The 24,184-nt window shown below is 42.7% G+C and overlaps 1 protein-coding gene and 6 non-coding genes across 9 annotated transcripts in view; 2 read left to right on the forward strand and 5 right to left on the reverse strand.

Moving 5' to 3' along the window:
* The window catches only part of LOC118102605 (nuclear receptor ROR-alpha A), a 48,429-nt gene that overhangs the window by 8,734 nt on the left and 15,511 nt on the right, over positions 1-24,184 (forward strand). For 2 of the 3 annotated variants that reach the window (XM_035149030.2, XM_035148947.2), the window contains exon 2: positions 16,842-16,874. In XM_035149030.2, coding sequence (XP_035004921.2) covers positions 16,842-16,874 — 33 coding nt within the window. Of the gene's footprint in view, positions 1-16,841; positions 16,875-19,896; positions 20,043-24,184 lie in introns of those variants that run through there. The other variant, XM_035149123.2, reaches the window with a different exon arrangement.
* trnav-uac lies at positions 12,424-12,496 on the reverse strand. Its single transcript has one exon. It is a non-coding gene; the product is annotated as a tRNA-Val (tRNA).
* trnav-uac lies at positions 12,851-12,923 on the reverse strand. Its single transcript has one exon. It is a non-coding gene; the product is annotated as a tRNA-Val (tRNA).
* On the forward strand, positions 15,930-16,002 carry trnav-uac. The gene has a single exon. It is a non-coding gene; the product is annotated as a tRNA-Val (tRNA).
* Positions 16,283-16,355, reverse strand: trnav-uac. The gene has a single exon. It is a non-coding gene; the product is annotated as a tRNA-Val (tRNA).
* Positions 16,587-16,659, reverse strand: trnav-uac. Its single transcript has one exon. It is a non-coding gene; the product is annotated as a tRNA-Val (tRNA).
* trnav-uac lies at positions 18,998-19,070 on the reverse strand. The gene has a single exon. It is a non-coding gene; the product is annotated as a tRNA-Val (tRNA).

Raw genomic sequence — 24,184 nt, forward strand, 5'->3', positions numbered from 1 at the left:
GAAGTTCCCGAATGCTTTACGCACGGATGAAGCGAATCTAAATGGCGACCGCTTTGGGTAAAATGCTAATAAATATAAATATAAAATTTAAAAAATAACTATTAATTTTGTATTTTAATCCAGCGGAATATTTTAGGGTTCATGGGTATTTTTCTTTGATCGAACGAGACATGAAAATCCAGAGTTAAAACATTTCATTAGAGTTTTTTACTTGTTGACATCTGATCTCACATCACACTCCCCCCTTCTCCTCCTCCTCCACCATCTCCATGAGGGGAATTACTGGGCTCTGATGGTAATTACCCAGAGTGCCTCTCACTCTGGTCTGAAGCCAGCTGTTAATTAGCGTGTTGGCGGCTCCGTTGTGCGGCGTTGGGCCTGTTTGGCTGAACACGCCTTGTTGCCCCCTGATAAAGACAGAGAAGAGCTGTTGTGGAAATTTAATTATCGCTGTCGGAACTCGATCCTGCTGCAGCATCAGATGGAGACGAGCTGCGATCACATGATCAGACGCAGAAGAAGAGAACAGAGCTCAGAGTCGTAACTGACCTGAAAGATTTCACCATAACTGACTGATTGGATTGAACTAAAACCTGAGTCATTCGTAGACCCTAAAATCTCCCAAAACAAACTTCTTAAGTTTATTTAAAACCCGGAGCTCTCCTCTGACGACTGTGATGTGACAGTTCCCATGTGTGAGACGGTTTGTGTTTCTCCTCCATCGCTGACTTCTTCAGATAAAATGAAGGCTCAGTCTTTAATGATGAAATGATGAGGACGATCTGTCTGAGTGACGGGCGACTGATAGCAGGACGATGATACAGATACTGTCTGACCCTTCAATCCTAACGGTTCGAACGTTTCCTTATCTGCCTCCTTACTGCTGCACATTTTCATTAGATTCAACATTAACTGATTTATTAATTAAAGTTCAATTTCAATGTCTTTGTCCTCCTTCACTAATAAAAGGTTCAGATGCATTTTGAGCCTGAAGAAGTTTTGTTTTGTTGAACGGAGATTTTTTTAGCACTTCCATGTGATCATATCAAAAAAGCAAGTAAGAGACCACCACCACCGCTGCCATCTTGTGTTGATGATGTCATTTGGAGCCAGAACCTGTTCAGTAGTTATCAAGAAGTGAAGTCGTGCTATTGAGGTCCCACACACTTGAACAATCAGGAGTCAGTATCAGCTGTCAATCATGACGTTTCAGCCCGTTTTTGAATTGTCAAATGACTAATTAAAACCAAATTGATTGAACTACCTAAAACCAGCTTTGAGAAACATTTATCTAATGTGCGCTTAGATTTTTTTAGTTTGGTAAATCTGCTAACATGGAGGAGGCAGGGTTGATGTGTCCCAGTTCAGGGCTGCCTCCTTCATCCTCAGCATCACCAGCCTGCCCCGCCCTAACTCTCATCACCTAGCAACAGAGAAGGTTTAAATGCCTCTTTATTTTTTTTATTTTTTACATGACTATAGTTAGTTTTAGTTAGCGTGATACTCAAGCATCGTACATCTTGTTCGTTGCCGGTATCATGACCTCTTATTAAAACTGTTTTTGCCGAAGCATAATGAATCCTGGGATAGTTTGGGCAGAGCTGCTTGTTGGAGCCTTTGTTTCTTGGGGATGGAAGGATGCTTCTGAACGAGCCTCAGATTTAGGAAAGTCTAGTCTGTGATGCAATCATCTTCAAACGCAGCCTCTGAATGATGCAGCCCCTCAATTGAAACTCAGTTGGAGAGTCAGGGCCATGACGAGCTGAAAATGGTCACAAGGGAGGTTTCTCTTTGCAAAAGTCAACGCAGACGCGCTCGCGGCTTTGATTGTGATGCAAAATGCAAAGCTGGTCTGAGAATGCGTCTGAACACAGCAGCTGCAGGCTAACGTTAGCATGTTAGCACGGTTGCAGATGAAGAAGGCGAACCCTCCATGGATGATGTGCAGCCTCACGGAGCTGCTGACACGGTGGCGTCTTTCGTTTCTCTCTATCTCTGCAGTGGTACCACATACATTCAGTGTGTGTGTGTGTGTGTGTGTGTGTGTGTGTGTGTGTGTGTGTGTGTGTGTGTGTGTGTGTGTGTGTGTGTGTGTGTGTGTGTGTGTGTGTGGATGCTCGGGTGAAGTTTCCCTGCAGGATTAAAGGGAACCATCATTTATACGTCTGTGAGCCCTGATCAGCGTCTCGCTCCACGCCGCAGCCATGTCAGCCGTTCCCTTTGATGTCAGTACGTTTTTTCCAGCATCGATGGAGGTGGAGTGGATGTGGGGTTGATTTGCATACGAAGCTATTCTCGTCTTGCCTTTGTTCTCGCACACAGAGTGGAAACACTAATTGTCTTCATCAGTCACAAGTGTTTATCTCATTGGTTCGGCGCAGACGTGGCGTGACGCCGGGCGGTGGCGAGGAAATGCAGAGCGGAAAAATTCCTGTGTCGGATTAAAGCTGAAGACGCTGGAGGTGAAGTGTCAGATCAGGGCTGAACATCCCACAGCGACGAGTGTTAGCGGCGCCAAAACAATTAGTTTGTTTCTCAGGTCACGTCACAAAATTCTTACTTTGATACTAAACCTGAGCAAAAATCTCAGACACGAAGCCTCGAGTCTGTTTTTTACTCTTAAATCCACTTTGAGTAGAAACGTAAAAAAGGTTCAGTGCAGCTCAGACACCAGAACAGACGTGTGTTCAGTCTACGTCAGTGAAACACTGCAGAGTCTGAGCTTCAAGAGTTTATCTGTTTCTGGTTTCTTCTGACGTGTTGATGAGATTATTAATTGGATTATTTTAAATGATTAGATGAAGGTCACAGAGTTATTGAAGCTTTTAGTCATCTGGTGTTAGACACACATAGACACAGTCACTCACTAAAAAACAGAGATTACGCTGCACCACACTTTTGATTCCAACTAAAGGCTTCAGGCAGCTCACAGACCAATGGTGACGTCATGGCGGTTTGAGAAAACCCAGAGTTCACGGGCTTCAGTGAAGACAGAGCTGGAAAAAAAATGTACTGATCTCCCCAGTAAAAACTCTGCTGAAGGTCCGAATGAGCCGATGTGAGAACGCAGCAGGATTCACCGCGAGCGAGTGTTGATGACGATTCTAACACGTGTTTCCTTGTTTTAGTTTTTTTGAACGTCACAGAAATACAGCAAAAATTTGTCCCTTTACCAAAATCCTCAATTTTTATTGGTGAGTCCAGACGGTCAGTGAGTCTGATTTAGTTTTTTTCTTTGAATTGTGGATTCAGCTCGTTTAGACGATTTCTTCTTGTGAACACTTAAAAATGTAACTGAAGGGTCGTCCACCGACCAGCAAACACATACACTCACAAACACATTATATCACATAAACCGGGATCGTTTTAAATAGATTGGGTTTATTATTAGTCCCTCATTTATGTTAAACTGACGAATGTGAATCACGTTTAATAGTTTGTTTACGCGAAAAACTCGAGGATGAATATTTTTTTAATGGCTGCAGCAGCTCACCATCAGATGTGTGTGTGTGTGTGTGTGTGTGTGTGTGTGTGTATGTGTGTGTGTGTGTGTGTGTCCCTCAGGACTCTGAAACCACAGAAAAAATGAAAGAAGTTCTTCTGCGTCTGATTATTTTCCTCCTTGTGAATCCACCAGGGAGACACACATGATGCAAAGATGTTTGTTTTTCTCTCCGAGATGAAAAAACTGTGTGTGTGTGTGTGTGTGTGTGTGTGTGTGTGTGTGTGTGTGTGTGTGTGTGTGTGTGTGTGTGTGTGTGTGTGTGTGTGTGTGTGTGTGTGTGTGTGTGTGTGTGTGCGCACTCTGATTAGCGGCAGTGGGTTGTACAGAAATCTGTTCAGCTTATTCTTTAGTTCTTCATCTACAGAAAAACTGAAATGAGTGTGTTCAAGGTGACAAACTGTGTTAGTGTGTCTGTTTATAGCTGCTACACACACACACACAAATGATTAGATTTCTCTGTATTAGAGGCGACTGTTTACACGTTAATATAATTGAGATTATTTACTGCGTCTGAAACCAACAGAGCATGAACTTTATACTGTTTGTAGAGAAATTTGACAGTATAGACTCTGATGCTAGTAATTATGCTAAGCTAACATCAACAAGACATTGTTATTTCCAGCAACCACACCAAACCAAAACAAAACATTTAGTCGGACCAGAAGAGGCCTTCTGGGTCTGGATCAAACTGAACCATGGTTCTGTTGGTTTTTCAGACTGAAAACACTTGTTTGGATAGTTTGGACTTTTGGACCAATCACAGGAAGCAGAGACAGCATTAAACAGAAAAAGAAGAAGAAGAAGAAGAAGAAGAAGAAGCTGCAGTCTGCACCTCCAATGATATAATGTTTGAACCACGAGGACGTTCATTTGGTGCATTTGAACTAGTGTGGAGTACTGTAGTACTGTGGAGTGCTGTAGTACTGTAGTACTGTAGTACTGTAAAGTATTGTAGTACTGTAGAGTAATGCGCCTGACGGTGTGGACGCTGCTAGTGATACTATCATGATGTTACCATGGCAACCAAATGAAGCGCTTCATTCATTTTCTCCGTTCAAACAGAAAGACTATGCCACTAAATATTATGTATATTGTATATTACATTATATTTGTACAGGAGAATAGTGGCATGTCAAAAATTCCTCAACAACTACTACCCCCCCCAACTGACAACACGCCCACGTTAGACGGTGTCTACAAACCAATCAGAGTCAAGTATAGGTAGACTCCGCTCACGTAGGTGATGAACACAGGACGCACGTATGTCAGACAAACTTCTTTAGTCCCTAAATTACAATGTGGAACAAAAACTAACAGATCAAATGAAACTATGGAACAAACACATGAAGCTTCAGACTCAGATCAGAAAATTACGTTAATCTAAGGAGCTCATGATTCACCTGAAGATTGCGACTGACTCTTAACCTGCTCACGTTGAACAACAAACACTTTTTAGTGTTTCATCAGATCTGATGTGACCAGTTTTATAGTTCACATCACAGAAATCACATTGAGCTTTGTCTGCGTCTTCTGGTCATGATTTAAAAAACAAGCAGTTGGTTTATTCTGCAGTTGGTTGCTTGGTTTCAGAAAATACTAAAGTGCATCTTCCTCCTCCCTCTTCTCTCTAAAAGGAAGTTTCCTTCTTCTCTGATTCTTCGGGCGCTTCCCTGTTTCATGTTCACTGATTAAAAGATCGTCTGTGTCCTTCCTCCTTTAATTGGAAGCTTCTCTCCTGCTCCAAGAAAATATATTTCCTCCCTAAATCCTGACCCTGAAAAGTTTGTCTCCCTGCTCCCTAATTTAGAAACGTTTTTATTCCTTCTGCTTTAAATATAACGTTTCTTGTTGCATTTCATTTCATTCCTTCCTCTTTTCCTTTCCTTCCTTTAATAAGCTTCCTACTTCCTTGCTCTGAAACCAGGAAGCTTCTTTTTTTTAACTACTCAAATAGGAAGTGTATTTCCTCTTTGTTTCTCCCTAAAAACAATCACTCTCTTTTCTTGTTCTCTATTTGGGAGACTTGAATCTTTCTTGATTTTTATTTTGAACGTTTTCTGTACGTTTTCCTCTCTCCCTAAATAGGAAACTTCCTTCCTTCTTTTTCATGGCGGAATTACAGTCCTGATTCCTTGTTATTTGTCCTGTAAAAACCCAAATAGTTGATTAAAGTTCCCGAGAAAATGATTCTCCTCCTCGGCAGAGACTTTGCTCAGCTGCAGCTCTCACCTTGATCATCGCTCGTCTCCACAGAGGAGAGCGAAGAGGAGTCGTCTGCCTGGAAGTCGGACGACGTTTGAGCCGCTGGTGATCGATGAGGTGGTTTCTCCCATTTTTTACAGAGGAGGGTTCAGCCTGAGCTGGTATTCTTAGACTGACCTGTCACACACACACACACGTTTGTATAATCATTTCTCTGAAGGAGGTCGTCGTGATGGATCAACTTCTGATGCTTCGTCTCCTGTAACTTTGAGCAAAGTGAACTAAAGTTGAAGTCAAAGCCATGTTTCACTCTCTCTCTCTCTGCTTTTTTCTCCTCACTCGTTCGCCCTGCGGGGCCTCGGCGGTTTCTCTCGATATTGATTCATTTGTGTTTCTCAGATGAGACGTTCAGTGAGAAAGTCGACACAGACACAATGATTGATGGCACAAAGTGACGACAGGAGCAGGGGAGTTTTTTCAGAAGGACACAAGGACGTTTTGTCCTCAGGTGACAGACGTTTGCAGGTGAGATTGTGAGACAAACTTTACTGAGTTTTACTCTCATTTGCTGAATGAACCAAACCGGAGTGAAACTGGAACACAACAAAAACAAGCTGTCAGCGGTCAAATCCTGAGTTTAATAATTCCTCCCGAGGCAGAAATATTATCACTGATATAACACACACACACACACACACAGTCCAGTGAGTGTGTTATCTCTCAGCCACATGTGTGAGTAGGAGGCTGGCGTTTCCAAACCCTTTTAAATCATAATATCAGGCATTATAGCTCATCACAGACACACACACACTCTGAACGTTTCTATAAGATGGAAACTGGAATTAGACAAAGTTGTTTATCAGAAAAAAAGTGTGTCATCACTCCGTTAATAAGTGTGTGTGTGTGTGTAGGTGGTTCCCAGGAACATTTGGTCCATTTAAAATTAAAAATAAATGTGAAATATAAATGTTGTGATGTGTTAATATTCTGGGCATCGCCTCTGCCTCCTGCGCTCTGATTGGTCATTTCCCTTCTACCTGGACAAGTAAATTGACTGTGGAAATTGATTTTTTCTTGGGCCCAAAATACTTTAGGGACGATCAGTGGTTCAGTGACGGTGTTGGGGGGGATCAGTTGTGGGAGTTTACTGAGTTCTTCAGTATTTGCTTCAGCTTCTAGAGGAAACTGTTTCACTTCCTCTGATTCTTCCTCTTTTTTGTCGTCCTGACTCGATAATGATTCGTTCCTCTTAACCACGACACTTCCTGTGTTCTTGTTCCCTCGTTAGGTGTCATTCTACAGGAGCCTTTTTTAATTTTTACACATATTTAACACTGAAAATCATTCCTGTCCTCAAGAAATGTTCTACTTTAATCTTTATCAGTGTTTCAGTAACAGTTTGTAAGCTTATCATGTTGTAACTTCTAGAAAGTAACTTGCAAAGTCACATTTAGAGGAGTTCCAATATTTTTGGCAGAAACATCGTGGTTATAAAAAAGAAAGAGTCAAGTCTTGAAGGTAAATATAGTACAAATGTACTTAATGACTCTCCAACGCTGCTGAACACAGGATCTTTCTCCTGTTGAACATCTGAACTCTGCAGCTTCACCTTTCGTTGAACCCAGAACAAATTACAAACCCTCAGCTTATCGTTGAGACAATTTTTTTTCTTTCTTTCATTTTTAGGAAACTTTCTAACTTCCCTTTGTCGTTCTCTCTCTGAAAAAGATGCTTCACTCTTGAAATAGAAAATTTGCCTCTGTTCTCATGACGAGGAAACTATAAAACACTCTGCTTTGTGTCTCCCGATTAAACAAACGCACACAAACACGTGTCCAGGTGGAGTTTGGTTTTCATTTTGAATGTGAACATGTTTTTTTATAAGAAACTTTGAGTCACCTCTCAGGATCAGACAGAAGCTGCTCCGCATGTCAGGAGACGACATCTTGGTTTTACAAAATGAAGCTTTTAGCAGCAGTTGATTGTAACATGTTGCGTTGAAGGATTTTAATTCACTGTGATGCATTAACACGGAGCAGGAGGCTGAGCGCAGCTTCAACAGACTCTGTGAATTTATGTGTCGGAGCATCAGTCGGCTGTTTCCCTCCTCAGCTGCTTGTCACCGTTTGTGACCTGGAAAGAGGAGGAGGAGTCACTCTGGCGTTTATAAAATGTAAATGTCCTCAATGTGTGAGTGATGGTAACGGTGATGAGGTTGTGTAAGTGTAGATGTGCGACAGGGTGCGTTTAATTCCTTGTCCTGGCTCTCACCTCCCTGCAGCGAGGTGGGTGGAGTTGTGACCTTTCACCTGCTCGGCCTGCTGGGAGCAGATGGAGGAGGAGACGCTTGTGTCGTCCTCACAAACCATCTGCAGCAGTTTTCACACTGAAGACGTAACAACGCTTCTGTCCTCGTTCGTATTTGTTTAGCTTCCGTCACACGTTGAAGACATGGAGGCGCCGACACCGGTTCACCTCAGATTGTATGAACTCCTCACCCCATCTGTGACGCTGAGCCCAGACGCCTGATGCAGAATTCATCGTTTGTATTTGCGATCTCGTTCTTTCTGTGGAGCCCCTGCAGTAGAAAACCTTCAGTAGGTGGTGAAGCTGGAGTTTGGCAGCTTGAATCCACAGAAATGATGAGTTGCAGCTTCTGTGGAGCAGAATCTGAGATGTTTCCTTCATGAGATTACCTGGCCTGTCAGGGGTTCCTAATAAAGTGCTCATCAAAACTCTCACAGGAACATGTCGGTGTTAGATTCAGCCAATGAGAAGCTGTTTAGTCGTCTCCTCTTCCAGCAGATTCTGGATTTCCAGCCTGTGAAGCCCTTTTTCTCTCTGGCTCCAGATTCTGATTCGTCTGATGGGATTTATCTGCGTTTGATTCTTCTCGCTGGGTTTTATTTTATTTTTTATTTTTTGGCTGCCGTTGAACAGAGATGCTTCGGTTTTGATTTTTCTCTGACAGCTGGATGCTGCAGAGGCAGACGAACCAAATGCTGCGTTCAGGCTCCTGATGGAGCTTTGTCTGTTCTGTTGCTCTTTGATTCGTGGCTGATGAAACATTAATGTAACACGAAGCCTCCGAGCTGTTTGTAGAGTTTAACAACAAATGGCATCAGGATGCTGGATGTATAGAAACTGTACAGAAACATAAAACCCCTGAATCATCTTAAATCAAAGTTGGAGTAAACGAAGTTGAGCATCAGTTACTCGCTCAGTTCAAACATTTCAAACCAGTTTCTCGTTTTCCTCTTTTTGCTCCTGGGTTTCATGTTCAGCCTGTGTGTTAAAGAACAAGCGGCCGCGGCGCCCCCTGCAGGCCGAGCTCCGTCCTGAGCCGAGGACGAGGAGCGGAGTTAATCAGTGTTTGGGAAACTCGTGCTGCCTTCAGGGTCCTGTCACAGCTGCAGGAGCTCATGTGTTTAACACGACAGAAGATGATGTTTGACAGCGTCGGCTCTGAGGAGGAGACACAGTGAGCATCAGTGTAAACAGCACGGCCTCGTTGTTCGAGCCTCGGGCTGTTCATGGAAGCTGAAGTGACCCTGTTATCCAGCTGTTGTTACCATGGTGACAGCTGTTTACCCTCTGTTCAACCTGTAAATTAACAGCTTTTTAAAACGCTGCCTAAAAAGTGAATTATTTTAACACACAAAAGTCTAATTTCTTGTTTTCTGCCAATGTGACTGAAACTGAACATCGTTGCTAAATCATTTTCGAAACTCAGCCTCAGTTTCCTCACTCTGTTACCGTGATTTACAAACAACTCAGAAGGAAAAGACAAATTTATTTTTATTTTCAGTGTTTCAGTGATGATTAACTGGAATTTTATGATAAAGAATGAAAGTTACAAAGGAACATTTTGCTAAACATCTTCATTTGGTTATCGTTTTATATAGTATGTAGAATAATCTATGATAAGAGTGAGGGAATAGATTTTGTGTGTATGTGTGTCAATGTGTGTCCTCACATCTAAAGAAAGAAAAACGTGTGTTTGTGTGTGATGGATGCAGTGCGGAGCCTCAGGTAATAATAGCCATGATGGATTCTCACCTGGCCTGGCGAGCTGCGGCTCGGTCGATGAAGATGAAGATGTGCTGGAGCTGCTGCTGCTGCTGCTGCTCCGCTCCGGGTCCGGCCCGAGCCCGGGGAGATATTAATGACAACACCCCCACCACATACCATCACACCATTGGTCACTGGCTAACAATGAGGCCAACAGCATCAATCTGTGTTCCTCCGGATCAGCGCAGTTAATTCAGCAGGGAAACAGTCGAGGAGAGAGAGTCACTAATTAAAGAGGAAAAACCATTTCCGACATTTCTCACCTGCACATTAAACTAATCTCAGACTAAACTGAAAAATCGGAAGGTGTGAACCAAACCAGGTGTGAAAGAGGTTTGTGCTGTAAAACAACATTTACCTGATGAACATATTTTCTGACTTGATCTTGAGTCATTTGTTTGGAGCAGCAATACAAACTCTGGATCCATTTTTCTCGGCGGACCTGAGAGTGCGGCAGCTCGCGGCCTTTCAGGGCAGCACAGATATTTCAGAAGTTCCAGGAGTGTCCTCGGGGACGAGCAGTCGGCCTCGCTCTGCCTCCGCTCTCCTGTTTTTAGCTCCCGAATGTCTGGAGACGCTGCTGTGATTTATTCAGCCGCTCTGCTGCTGCTCGCGTGAGTCGCCTGCACGGTCGACACGATGGATGAACGACTGTCACACCTGTTCACTCACACACTGATTCATCTCCGGACGCAGGCAGAGCAGACAGAAGTGTCTGTGTTAACATGTCAGACTGAGCTCAGAGTGTAAAGCTTTTAGGCGTCAGTGTGTTGCTCAAGGGCACGGCAGCAGTGAAAGTGAAAGGTTCCAGTTGAAGCAGTGAAAGGAGCTGAAGTGTAAGTTAAGATTGAATTGACAGATGAAGTGTTAGCTTAATGTTAAAGGAACATGGGGTCTGTGTTGGTGGGTATAATCTCTTGCATTTGATTGGTCAACACAGCACTTTGCCTTGTTCAGCTTCTGTGCTCACGACGCCATGTTTGCAACCTCCAAATAAAAAGGGGATGCAAAATGATAAAGATGAGTGTTTGAAACGTAACTCCTGTTTTATATGATCGACCCTCAGTCTGCACCGGAGCTGAGGTCCTCACTGCTGTGTCTCTCTGCAGTTACACAGTCACACCACTAGTTGGCGATGGAGATATACATGGTTTTAACTCCCTGAGGTGAAAGCTTTTCTCCGGTGGATAGTTTTTCAGTGTGACCTCAGCTCTGCTGCCGCGACACATGATGAACCTACGTGTCTCATTAAATCAGACAAATATCTTCATTGATTCCTTCTCGTTTCTCCGCAGTATTTCTCTGCTCCTCTCTCACGGCTGCAGCTCGTCGACTTTCCTCTTTCACCAGATTCTTCTCAACTCCCACTTCAGCGTTTATTTCAGTCGCCCCGCGGCAATGACACGGATAAAAGGATTAACTTATCGTCTACCAGTTTAGAGCGCTTAAACTCAGCCTGACGCCCCCCCTGAAAATTGAAAAGATGGATGCCAGGAAGGCTCCATTCAGCGCATGTTAAATCCTTCTCCCCTGTTTATTACACAGAGCGATGTTGATGTTTGAAGCTGTTTCAGAATTCAGAAAATCTAAAAAAAACCACTATGAGCAGGTAGGCTACAACGAAAAAATAATGTGGAAGCTCTGATCAATATTTTTTAAACACAAACATGAAAACCATGGCTCATGTAGAACCATATAATAAGACTCTGGAGGTGGAGGAGACCAAAACAGAGCAACAAGAAAGTGAACACACACACCTCTCTGCAGGAGTTTTAATTTTACTGTACTACTACCACATCAATATAAACCTCATTAAGACGTAAGTTTGACTAAGACACTGACACACAAATTTCTGATTAATTTAACCTTTATATGGTCATAAGATATTTGTAGTATTCTGACTTTAGTCTCCTTCTGCAGACATGAATCATAACATCCTTATAATGATTAAACATGATGAATCATTATACTGTTGTGGAAGCTGTAAATATTTACAGCAGCTTCTGGATCATATTTATCTGTGAACGTGTTTCTGATCAGAAGTGGAACAAGCAGCGTGTTTCTCTCACCTGCTTCATGTGATTCTCTGTGATGTGAGATAAGAGTTGACCTGTGTGATGAGGACGTGTCTTCCTGCCGGCCCAGGTGTGATGTGCACGTTCAGCTGATCCACACTTTGATATCTCATAAAACAGAGGAGAGCATAACGTCCAGTCTGGTTTCATATCCCACAAGTTGGTTTTAGCTTCTGTATATGTATCTGTAAACAGACAAACTGTTGGCAGGTTGAAGGGTTACGTGCAAAGAGTCTGAATCACACAGAGATGTGTTCAGATCATTTTATTTATTTGTTTATTTGTTATTTAGGAAAGGATTAAAAGTAACATTACACAGTTAAACGGGTCTGACTCTGTTACGGCAGGTGTCTGTTCTGCAGAAATCACATCAAAACACAAAAACAGAACAAATCAAGGGACATAAACAGAGATGATGACAAAACAGAGATTCAGAGGAGACTTAAAGGAAATGAAATAACCCACTGGTCTGAAGAACGCAACAGCTACTGCAGAGATGTAACCATAGTTACATGATCCCCAGCTGCATAGCTTTATTGATTTTATCCACACGACAGAAACATAACATGTTGGTTCCACTGGGGATTGAACCCAGGACCTTCTGCGTGTAAAGCAGACGTGATGACCACTACACTATGAAACCTCTGTGATGCTGCCACCTTAACTGAGAAACTCAACTCTATCTTTTTTTAATATTCCTTACACTTAAGTATTGCATGTTACTTATTACTTGCTGCTGTAATACATTTCCCAATTGTAGGACTAATAAAGGACTTCTTATCTTATCTATTTTACAATTGTTTTAACTTTTCCCTCATTAGTTCATTTCCCATAAAATCTCTTAGATGTTGAACTTGATTTGGATGAAAGCAAAGTAAAGTGGATTCAGGTGTTCAAGTATTTATTTTCTGGTAATGATCAGTGTTTACTTTGACTGTTTCAGCCAGAAGTGAGAGGTGTTCCATTATTCCATCCAATCAATCAACAGAGAGAAGTTTGGTTCCACTGGGGTTTGAACCCAGGACCTTCTACGTGTAAAGCAGACGTGATCACCACTACACTATGAAACCTCTGTATTTAAGTTATATGTAATGAAATACTGGAGCATATTTGAACAACAAAGGGACAGGTTCTCACATCGTGTGAATATTGGAGTGAATCTCCAGATGATTATGTTTCTGGAGCTTATTTGCAGATTCCTGTTCACAAACCTGATTACACACAAGACAGATTGAGACTCACCCAGAAGTGTGTGTGTGTGTGTGTGTGTGTGTGTGTGTGTGTGTGTGTGTGTGTGTGTGTGTGTCAGAGCCTGATATCTTATCTTATATCTCGTCTGTCCATTGTTGTTCAGAGTGACTCACACTGTTGTTCCTTCATCACCATGAACCACTTCCTCCTGTTTGTTTGATTCAAAGTACACATTCATTTTGTGTTTGTTGTAAACTGTTGTTGTATCTCATCAGTGTTATTGTGTCACATTGTGTCAGTGTTGACACGGGGAACTGGACTCAGGTAAACAGTTGTCACATCAACACTCTGGATAAAGTGCGGTGGGGACCACAGGTGTGTGTCTGTGTCGTCTTGTGAGCGGCTCCTGTACCTGCAGAGTTCAGTGTTGGCAGCGTCTTCGGTTGCAGCAGCAGTGTGTCAGTTGTGTTTGGCTGCTGGCGATAAGCTTCTTCTCTTTAAAGTGTCGCTCTCTGTGGTGTCAGCGAACGTTACTGTGGTTAGACAGGAAACAACCAGGAGCTGTGTGTGTGTACGTGTGTACGTGTGTGTGTGTGTACTTTTTTTATTAGCTCATGAACTCCAGCTCCAGTTGAGGCCTCTACAGTTTTAGTTTTGACCATAAAGAACCTAAATCACTGATTTAAACTCATCATATTTTCTATATTTAATTTGAACAACAACTAATAGTTGTAGTTCAGGACATGATGTATAAATTCAAAAACCAAAAGCTCTGGAATCTCCTCGTGTTTCCAAGTTGAAGTCTTCGTCTTCTACGTGTACGGCTCCTCTTCTTCATCCTGAGATATTTGTGTTCTTCCAGTTTCACGTCCGTCACGTGTTAGAAACCTCATCAAACATTTTCCTGCCGCTGTCTGACAGTAGAAAGTATCCGGAGCAACTGACTCAGACATTTTTGTTTCAGTGTCTCTCTCTGAATTAAATCTTTACCACAGCTCGTTTGGGGAAACAGTTTCAGATCCAGTGGTTTGTGCGTTTGACAGATGTGAGTTCTTCACGAGTCTCCAAACTTAGTGACAGCGACACATTGATCTTTAATACAGAGAAGAAATATGTGGAAACGACTGAAATGACTTAGAACGTTATTTAACGCAGGTTTATACGAAGTATTATTAAACATGAATAATTAATGTAAAGATCGTGAACTCGGGTCATTTTTCTTCGTTATTTACATCATCTTGTCTGCGTAGAATCGCAGATTCCGTCGTCCTCAGCTGCCGCGCTAACTCACTACCTCTTGTTACTTTAAAACAAGTCACTGAAAGTTCACTCACTTCCTACTGTCATTAATCCTTAAATCTCATTTTATCTGCACCATCTTAAATCCTCACTTCATTTGATGCAGCGAGACGAAGGCTGTTTCTTTTTTCCGCCTCTTCTCTTCTTTTTGTTTCGAGCTCCCTGATGAGCGGCGGTGAAATGACTTTGGCGGCTGCTGCTAATACACTATAATTGGTACGAGGAGCCGCTCGCTCTGAACAATTATAAGAAGCGTGAGCTGTAATCGGTGCTGAGGCTCAGAGGGAGACAGACAGATTCTCTCCATCGCTGTTGTCAGCCTGCTGCGTTTCATGTCTTTTAACAGACGTCAGAGTCGCTGACACAAGTTGTGAACGGCGCAGGTTGAAGCTGCTGCCGCCTGCAGGACTGAGCGCTCGTCTTTCTCCTGACACAGCTTCAGTGAACAGACTCTGAAAGACAGAAGCATCGAGGTTCAACTAAACATTTAATCACAACAACCAGAGCTGATTAACGCTTCATGCAAACAGAAGCCGCTTCACTGGAGATTTTTATAAGCCGCGACCACAGCTGCAGCTCAAGTATTTGTGTGGACGGAGGTATTTTAATAAATTAATAAAACTGCCTACAGATGAGAAACCTCATCACACATCAACGCAGCTGAACTGAAAAGAAACACAAAGAAAAGCAGGACAACCACGAAGGGGGCCCCTCGCCCAGCGTGTAAACGGGCCCCCCCCACTCATGCACAGGTGCGGCCCTGCTCATCAGAGTCTGTGGAGGTGGTTTTCTCCTCCTCAGCTAGTCGTGTTCATTCATTCTCCTTTTTCTCACTGACATGTTCTTTCTGCAGCTTCTCCTGCAGCCTGGAGTTGAAAAGGTCAGAGATAATGAATATTCTAATCTGGCCTAGATTCCATGATAAAGCCGTGTAGGTGCACGAAGACAGCGGCTGTTATCACCTCTTTGAAATATGAAGCGTGTGCAGGGGGTGTGTTTGTGAGCACCATTCATTTTCTGAGGCAAAGGTCGCTGCAGATGAACGACGACAGCGCTGGACCTGGAAACACACGAGTGTTTTCCTGCTGAGGAAGGTTTTTACATTAGATCCAGGTCAGCGTTTGATGATCAATGAAATCAACTGGGTAGTTTATTTCTCCTTTTCTGTTTTCCTCGGCTCAGGTTTTCTCTGTATCACAGGTCGATCAGTGTGAAGCATCAGGCGACTTCACCAGGAGCAGATTCACGTTCAGTGACTCCTCCTCAACACTTTTATCCACCATGACTTCCAAGATATTTATTAGATGATAACAAATGTAACAGTTTATTACAACAAAGCCTGTGATAAACATCTGTGGTACAGGGACCGGACTCATCTCAAAGTAAAACGCCCTCACCCTCTTAGACTAGAATCAAACTATATTACATGGCTATTATATTTACATGGATTGGTGCAACATTTTAAATGTTGCGAAATTGTGGGATGGCATTTTCCCTTTTTCGTAATTGACGTTCAGGAGTTTCCTCTGCCAAATAAACTCCATAAACAGGGTTCAGTATCTCATTAAACGTGGCAGCACCACAGTGGTTTCATAGTGTAGTAGTCATCACATCTGCTTTACACGCAGAAGGTCCTGGGTTCAATCCCCAGTAGAACCAGAACTTATGTCTGAGACATGCAAAAACTCAGGAAACAAACAAAACATGTTTTACTAATTGCCTGCCATCACTTGAAAACACAAATACACAAATACAAAACAACATTGACAAATTAATGCTTTTTGTTTCACATATACAAAACAAACAAACGTGTGTAGACAAGACCACAATCTATTTGTTGTTAAAACTGAATCTTTTGGCCCAAAACATGATCCATACTGTGACATACGTGTGTTTCTTTTGATTCTTTCTGTTATTTGTGAGTTTGAGACATAAGTTCTGGTTCCACTGGGGATTGAACCCAGGACCTTCTGCGTGTAAAGCAGATGTGATAACTACTACACTATGGAACCCATGTGATGCTGCTACGTTTAATGAGATACTGAACCCTATTTATAGAATTTATAGTTGTTTTTCCCTCATTAGTTAATTTCCCATAAAAACTCTTGCATGTTGTATTTGATTTGGATGAAAGCAAAGTAAAGTGGACTCAGGTTGAAGTATTTATAGTCTGGTTATGATCAGTGTTTATTCTCACTTTAAATGAGAGTTGTGGCTGCATGTCAATCAATATGAGAGAGATTTGGTTCCACTGGGGATTGAACCCAGGACCTTCTCCGTGTAAAGCAGACGTGATCACCACTACACTATGAAACCTCTGTATTAATGTCATATTTAATGAGATACTGGAGCATATTTGAATCCAACAACAAAAGGACAGATTTTAATATAAGATAATATTGGGAGAGTATCAATTTAATGGTATATTTGAGTTTTCTAGCAGATTTCTGATAGTTAATAGCTGATCAACAGTAACATCTGTATCTTCTGTGTTGCAGGTTTGTCAGTGGCGGTGAAGAAGACGCACACATGTGAGTTCCTTGTTTCCTGTTCCATCTGTTCTGAAGCTGCTGGTTTATGTGGCCGTCACTATTTCCTGCAGACGTGGGTGTGAAAGAGTTGTACTGATTTCCCAGAATCCTTAGCTCTGAGGAGGTCATCAGTGCAAGAGCGTTTATATCTGAGAAAGTTTCTGTATTTCATGTCGTCCATCTTTAAGTGGATCATCCTCGGTTGTTTTGACACTGTTTGTTTGAATGATGTTCCAAAGTATAAGCTCATTTCCATCGATACCATTTGAATCTCTTACTTTGTTAGTGAGAACAGAGAGAATCTGAATCTGAGGGCAGGTGGAGTCACCGCAGTGGAGGAGTTTGTTGTTCTGGTCTCTGTGGTGCTCTGACACTTTAAGTTTCCTCCTGTCTGGAACTAGTTTTTACAGGAGGACGTGTTGAGCGGTGAGTGTTCAGGGGAGATAAGGATAAATGTGTGACGAGGGAGCGCTGCCACAGTCGAGTCGCTCTCATTAGAGCTGATAGAGACGGATAATGAATGTGAGGATGGGATGATCGCAGAGAGAAACATTGATCCTCCGGGAGCCATGGAGGCTTTTTCCACACAACTCGTAACGTGCTGCTGGGAGTCTATTGACCCGGTCTGATTGGGGGGGGGGGCTCCGACGCCGCCAGACGTCGAGCCTTTCGAAGCGTAAATCATCCTCCTGTTCTGCCAATTTACAGGAAGAATGAAGCTCCTGCTGCTCACGTTCCTCTCTCTGCTGGCAGGAGTCGTTCGGCCTCCGGGCGCTGGTGTTTACTGAGGCCGGCTGTTTTCACCGAGTTTAATCGTTTACACCGAAGCTCGCAGCTCAGACGGGAGTTGTTTTGTGAAGCAGTGTGGGATCATGGGTAAAAACACCAGTTAGCTCGAGATACTTCAGCTTGTTCAGTTACTGCTGAGTTGTGTCTTATTTACCTTTAGTTTTAGTGGAAGTTCTGTTGTTCTCCACGGCTCAGATACACAAAAAAACATGGAGCAGAAGAGACACACAAATACAAATATGTTGAATTAGCAGGTCGACAGAAAATAAAACTGGTATTAAGTTGTTATCTCACGTTTGAGTCCCAGTCCTTTAACATCCCTCAGATCCTGATGTCACTTCCTGTTTAGATAAGGACACTTATTGTAAATGTTAAAGCCTGACTGGTGTTTTTTGGGAGCTGATGCTGATTCTAATATTTCGGCCGATATTCATTTTAAAACTTGTCAACGATTCCGGAGATCTCGTTATCAAACCCTTATGACAAAGAAATGTAATTAATATTTATATTATTATTTATATTTTATACAAATATTTTAAAGTTTAACCATAAAAATCTATTGTAAGTAACTATAAATATAAAGAAAAACTCACTTCAGGCATTTAACAGTTGAACTGATGAAGAATCTTGATTTTTACTCCGATTTGTGTTGCTGTATAGAAGAATGGCTGGATGTGATTGGTGGACACTTTTTTCGCTGAAACAGCGTCTCTTTATTTACTCGCCATGTCGTCCTCTTGTTACCTTCGTGTCTGGTGACTCTTTGTGGTTTGTTTCCTCTCTTGTTTCACACTCTCTTCTTCCTTTACACCTCAACTCCCTCTTTGTTTCTTTAAACTGTTCGCTATGTGAACCGCAGCAAAGGCGGGAGGCGGCAGAGTGCACGCCATGTGGTTGTTCTTGTGTGTTTATGTGATGTTGTGTTTATCAGGGTGTTGCTCTCTGTCCTGATGTGAGAAACACAAACCATAAACAAACCAACGACTTCAGTGAGGATGTCTGTGAGTAACTTTGGTTAGTTTGTTTCTTTCGTGTCAGCAACACTGTCACAACAAGGCAACAAGGGCCACTGGTCGCCAAGAAGTTTCACATGGTTCCACAAAAATATACAAGCTGTTAGTTTCATGTTCCTGTTGTGTTTGGATAAATAAACAATGTGTTTACTTAAAGGAGATGGATTATGCTCAAATTCAGGTTGATAATTTTAATTAAACATCTTCTTCCTCAGACTGTCCATTGCTGTAACTCCTCTTTCCGCCTCTGTCGCAAACACTTGGTCTTAGCTCTTGTCTCTTTGTTCAGGGGCGTGTCAGACCAGCCATAATACAAAGCTTTGGTTTCACTGGGGATTGAACCCAGGACCTTCTGCGTGTAAAGCAGATGTGATGACCACTACACTATGAAACCTGTGTAATACTGTCGTGTTTAATGAGATACTGGAGCTTGTTTGACCCGGAAAGAAACCCCGACAGATTTTCACCAAACTTGTGTGTGAATATTGAAAGAGTATCTCCAGATGATTATGTTTTTGGAGCTACTTGGTCTGAATCTACCGAGTTTATGCTGAATCCTGCCTGTACAGTTAAAAATGTATGGATGTTTTAATGGGTCACAGACACGGGTATGACTGCTCCTGGATCTGGATTCATATACAGTTGATCAATTTAATGGTGACGCCGAGAAACAAAGATCTGACTGCTCGTGGTGGAGGTTAAGCACGTGGTCGTCATGTTGGTGGAGCGACATGATCAGTGTGTTTGGTTTGCAGAGGTTTTACTGTGCAAGAAGAATTCACGGCGTAAATATGTGGTACAAAGGACACATTGTGAACATGGTAATCGTGTGTTCGTGTTAAACATATTAAATCGATATCATCTTAGTATATGAGGCTTTTAACATCTGGAAGAAGATGCAGGACAGAATATTTAAAACATGTGTCATTAGATTTCCCTAGATAACAATTCAGAGACTCTGTTTCCTTTGCTGATACATTTCTACGTCCCTCCAAAGTTCTGAAGGGGAAAACATTGTTGTGGTTTTTGGTAAATAAAGCCCATTTAAAGAACAACCGTAAATCCTTCGAATACAAATATCAATATTCTTCTTTCAATACATGTTCTTTAAAACAGAAAAAAACAAACACAAACAACCTTTCAGATCCGGCTCCTCTCATTGGCTGGTAGGCATGTCAATCAGAGGGGGTAGGCCGGGGGAGGGCGGGGCCGGGCGGTGACGTCACGGTCACATGGCTGCTCGTGCTGTGCAGCAGCAGCTCAGGATGATGTCAGAGCTGAGAGGAGCTGCTGCTGGGGACACAACAAGGATCCTCCTGAAACTCAGGCCTGACAAATATGTACTTTATCATTTCTGCCATGAAAGGTAAGAGAGAGAGAGAGAGAGAGGTGTGTGTGTGTGTGTGTGTGTGTGTGTGTGTGTGTGTGTGTGTGTGTGTGTGTGTGTGTGTGTGTGTGTGTGTGTGTGTGTGTGTGTGTGTGTGTGTGTGTGTCTGAAGTTTTTCTCACTTGAGCTCAGTCTTAGATGTTTTGTTGACTCTGTGTCACAGGATGATGTTGATGAGCAGCTTTTTATTCCAGATCCTGTTTGTGTGTCTGTGTTCGGAGCTTCGATCTTTTCACTGTTTAGTTTCACGCGTGTTTTCTCAGGTTGGAAACATGAAACCTTCTCTCATCTTTAAATTCTATTCTGGGAAAATGTCCCGTCAAAATAATTCCACTGTGAAGAGGTGTGAGAGAGGAGGTGAGAGGAGGGGAGGTGAGGGGAGAGAAAGAAAGAGGAGGAAAGGGGAGGAAAAGGGAGGTGAGAGAAGGAGAGAAGAGGTGAGAGAAAGAAAGAGGAGGAAAGGGGAGGAAAAGGGAGGTGAGAGAAGGAGAGAAGAGGTGAGAGAAAGAAAGAGGAGGAAAGGGGAGGAAAAGGGAGGTGAGAGAAGGAGAGAAGAGGTGAGAGAAAGAAAGAGGAGGAAAAGGGAGGTGAGAGAAGGAGAGAGGCCAAGAAAGGAGGTGAGAGTAGGTGAGAGGAGATGAGAGGAGTTGAGAACAGGTGAGAGGAGGTGAGGGGAGGTGAGGGGAGGTGAGGACAGGAAAGAGGAGGAAAAGGGAGGTGAGAGAAGGAGAGAGGACGAGAGAGGGGGTGAGAGGAGGTGAGGGAGGTGAGAGAAGGAGAGAAGAGGAAAGAGGAGGAGAGAGGATGAGAGGAGGAGAGAGAAGGAGAGAAGAGGTGAGAAGAAGGGAGAGGAGGAGAGAGAAGGAGAGAAGAGGTGAGAGGAGGGAGAGGAGGAGAGAGGAGGAGGTGAGAAGAGGAGAGAGGAGGAGGTGAGAGGAGGAGAGAGGAGGAGAGAGAAGGAGAGAGGAGGAGAGAGAAGGAGAGAAGAGGTGAGAAGAGGAGAGAGGAGGAGAGAGAAGGAGAGAAGAGGTGAGAGAAGGAGAGAGAGGAGAGAAGAGGAGAGAGGAGGAGAGAAGAGGTGAGAGAGGAGAGAGGAGGTGAGAAGAGGAGAGAGGAGGAGAGAGGAGGAGAGAAGGAGAGAAGAGGTGAGAGAGGAGAGAGAGGAGAGAAGAGGTGAGAGGAGGAGAGAGAGGAGAGAAGAGGAGAGAGGAGGAGAGAGATGAACGTGAGGAGAGTTCTCTTGGTTTTTCTTGTTCAATATAACATGATGTTTTATGAAGTGTTGTTTCTATAGATAAATATAAATAGACGTTTATGAGAAAATGACTTCTCACTTTATAACGTCAGTAAACATCTTCCTCAGGAGTTTATGTCTCATTCTCTCGTTTCAAGTCTTCTTCAAACAGCTGATGTTCATTTAGTAAATTATGTTCATTAAGATAAAGCACAGGATGTATCTATTTTCCACTGATGAGGTATCGGTGCCTGTTCTATAATACTTTTGTGAATTACCGCAACAAAACCCCCCCCAAAAAACAGTTTAGCTCCATTAAATTATTGAACTAAAAGTTGGAACCGCTGATGTCCATGAATGTGGGAGGAGCTAATGCAAGAAATTCTTATATGAATTTAAGATTGTTTTTATTTATTAAAAATCAGTCAGCTGTGATGTCTTTACCTGTACGTAACCTTCTTCTTCTACTTCCTCTTTGAGGTTTATTTGTAGTTGGTAAATAAGAAAGTTTTTCAGTCCTGATGACGAGAACTGGTCTGATCCCTGGACATAACTTTTCTAATGTGTTTTTCTGGCACAGTTTTATTTTCACGGTCCGTCACTGTAACACCAACCGTCCTAAAGACGCCTGAGCTCATCTGCTGCAGTCAGTTTGACATCAATGAGAACTTCAGTGAACAATGAAAAGACGAGTCTAGAATAAAGATCATAAAAAAAGAAGAGCTGGAAAAGAGCCTAATATTTTGTGTGTGTTTGTGTGTGAGAGAGTGTGGTCCATGTATTACTCATATTGTGGGGATCAAAATGTGTTTACACAGTCACATTATGGGGACACGTCTTCCTTATTGAAGTCCCCACAACGTAAAACAAGCAAGTTGATGTTGGTGGCTCGAGAGTCTCCTGGAAATTAATCTAAGTCAGTGTAATATGGCGATCGTGTGTGTGGTGATGTGTGTGTGTGTGTGTGTGTGTGTGTGTGTGTGTGTGTGTGTGTGTGTGTGTGTGTGTGTGTGTGTGTGTGTGTGTGTGTGTGTGTGTGTGTGTGTGTGTGTGTGTGTGTGTGTGTGTGTGTGTGAGAACGCTGCAGGAGGCTCTCAGCCAGGCTGTTATGTCACAGGATTACAAACAGCCAGGAGATTATTTAACTGTCCTCTGCAGGGAGGGGGGGGGGTCGTGGGGGTCGTGGTGGTCGTGGTGGTGAAACACACATGGAGCGGCTGAACCTGACAAGATGGCAGCGTTCGAATCAGAGATATTTCAGCTTTATTTCTAGACAGTAGAAGATGTGTCGTCCATCTTTATTTACAGTCACTGATTTCAATAGTCTCTTCTATTGAAACTCATGGATGCAATCACAAGTTTAGTTTCATACATGTATGTTTTATGCATGTGAACGGATGAATGCGACCTCATTGTTTTTTATTGTTTGTTCGTTCTCGGCTCAGAACCTTTTTGTCCAACCAGTGCTTTTACATTTTGAGTTTGTGCGACGATAATTTTTCTCGTGAAGATGCTGTGAACTGGAACAGAAACTGAAGCCACATGTTCCAGTTTTAAACTTCTATGTTGTGAAGCAACTTTTGATTAAAAAAATCGATGGAAAACCAGAACATTTAAACCTGGGGAATGTAGATAATTCAGCAGAGGAGCAGAAAGTAAAAGTTGAAGTAAACTTGAAGCGGGTGGGGGGGGGTTGACTTTGTGTTTCCACAGTAAACCTTGACACATTTGGAAGCACAGTGGCGTCTTCACGGCCTCCTCTCTCGTCCCTCTTTGATCGTCTTTGAAAAACTTTATTTATTTTCTGTGCGTCTGATAATTTATCCATCAGGGACTTGTTTTGCCCGAGCTTTAGCATTTTTGGTGTAAACAGCGGTGGCTCTCATAAAATCCTTGCAGCTCATTAGCCTTCACTTTAGCGCTGCTACACTGCTCGTTACACATTATTCAGTGGGATCTATACATGAGCATCTGCTGCATCCACAGGGAAAAGTGGAGGTTCCAGTGTTCGTCTGCAGCTCTGAACGTAATTACTGTAGAATAACATTTTAGTTTGTGTTGGTGCAGGACAGAGGATTTCACAAACAGCTTCAGAGCAAAGATGGTGGAGATAAGAAGCGAGGGAAGTGTGTTGAGGTTCGAGAGGCTGAGATGTTCTTTGTTTCATTGTTCATGTTCAGGACGTTTTCTCTCCTGAGAGTCTGAAGCTTCATGTGTTTGTTCCATAGTTTCATTTGATCTGTTAGTTTTGGTTTCACTTTGTAATTTAGGGACTAAAGAAATTTGTCAGACAATCGTAGGTCCTGTCATCATCACATAAATTGGCTGCGTCTACCTATACTTGACTCTGATTGGTTTGAAGATGGCGTCTGACGTGGGCGTGTTGTCAGTTGGGGGGTCTTTCTGTTTGAATGGAGGAAAGGAATGAAGAGCTTCATTTGGTTGCCATGGTAACATCATGATGGTATTAGCATTAGCACCTTGAGGCGCAGTACTCCACAGTACTCCAGTACTCTACAGTACTACAGTACTCCACAGTACTCCAGTACTCTACAGTATTACAGTACTCCACACTAGTTCAAATGCACCAAATGAACGTCCTCGTGGTTCGACCATTATATCGTCGGAGGTGAGGTCTGCAGCTGCTTCCTCTTCTTCTTCTTCTTCTTCTACTGTTTAATTCTGTCTCTACTAAGTGTTTTCACTGCAAACCAACAGAACCATGGTTCAGTTTGACCCAGACCCAGAACACCTCTTCTGGTCCGACTTCGTTGTACATGTCTCCAGAAATGTACACTACTCTGAAGCAAAGGAAGATATTTTACTGCAGGAGACTATTTGGTCATTGGACATTGAACCTTTACATTAGATGTATGTGGATGTCGAG

This window comes from Hippoglossus stenolepis, chromosome 1 (genome assembly GCF_022539355.2).
Source record: "Hippoglossus stenolepis isolate QCI-W04-F060 chromosome 1, HSTE1.2, whole genome shotgun sequence".
NCBI classification, from domain to species: Eukaryota; Metazoa; Chordata; class Actinopteri; order Pleuronectiformes; family Pleuronectidae; genus Hippoglossus; species Hippoglossus stenolepis.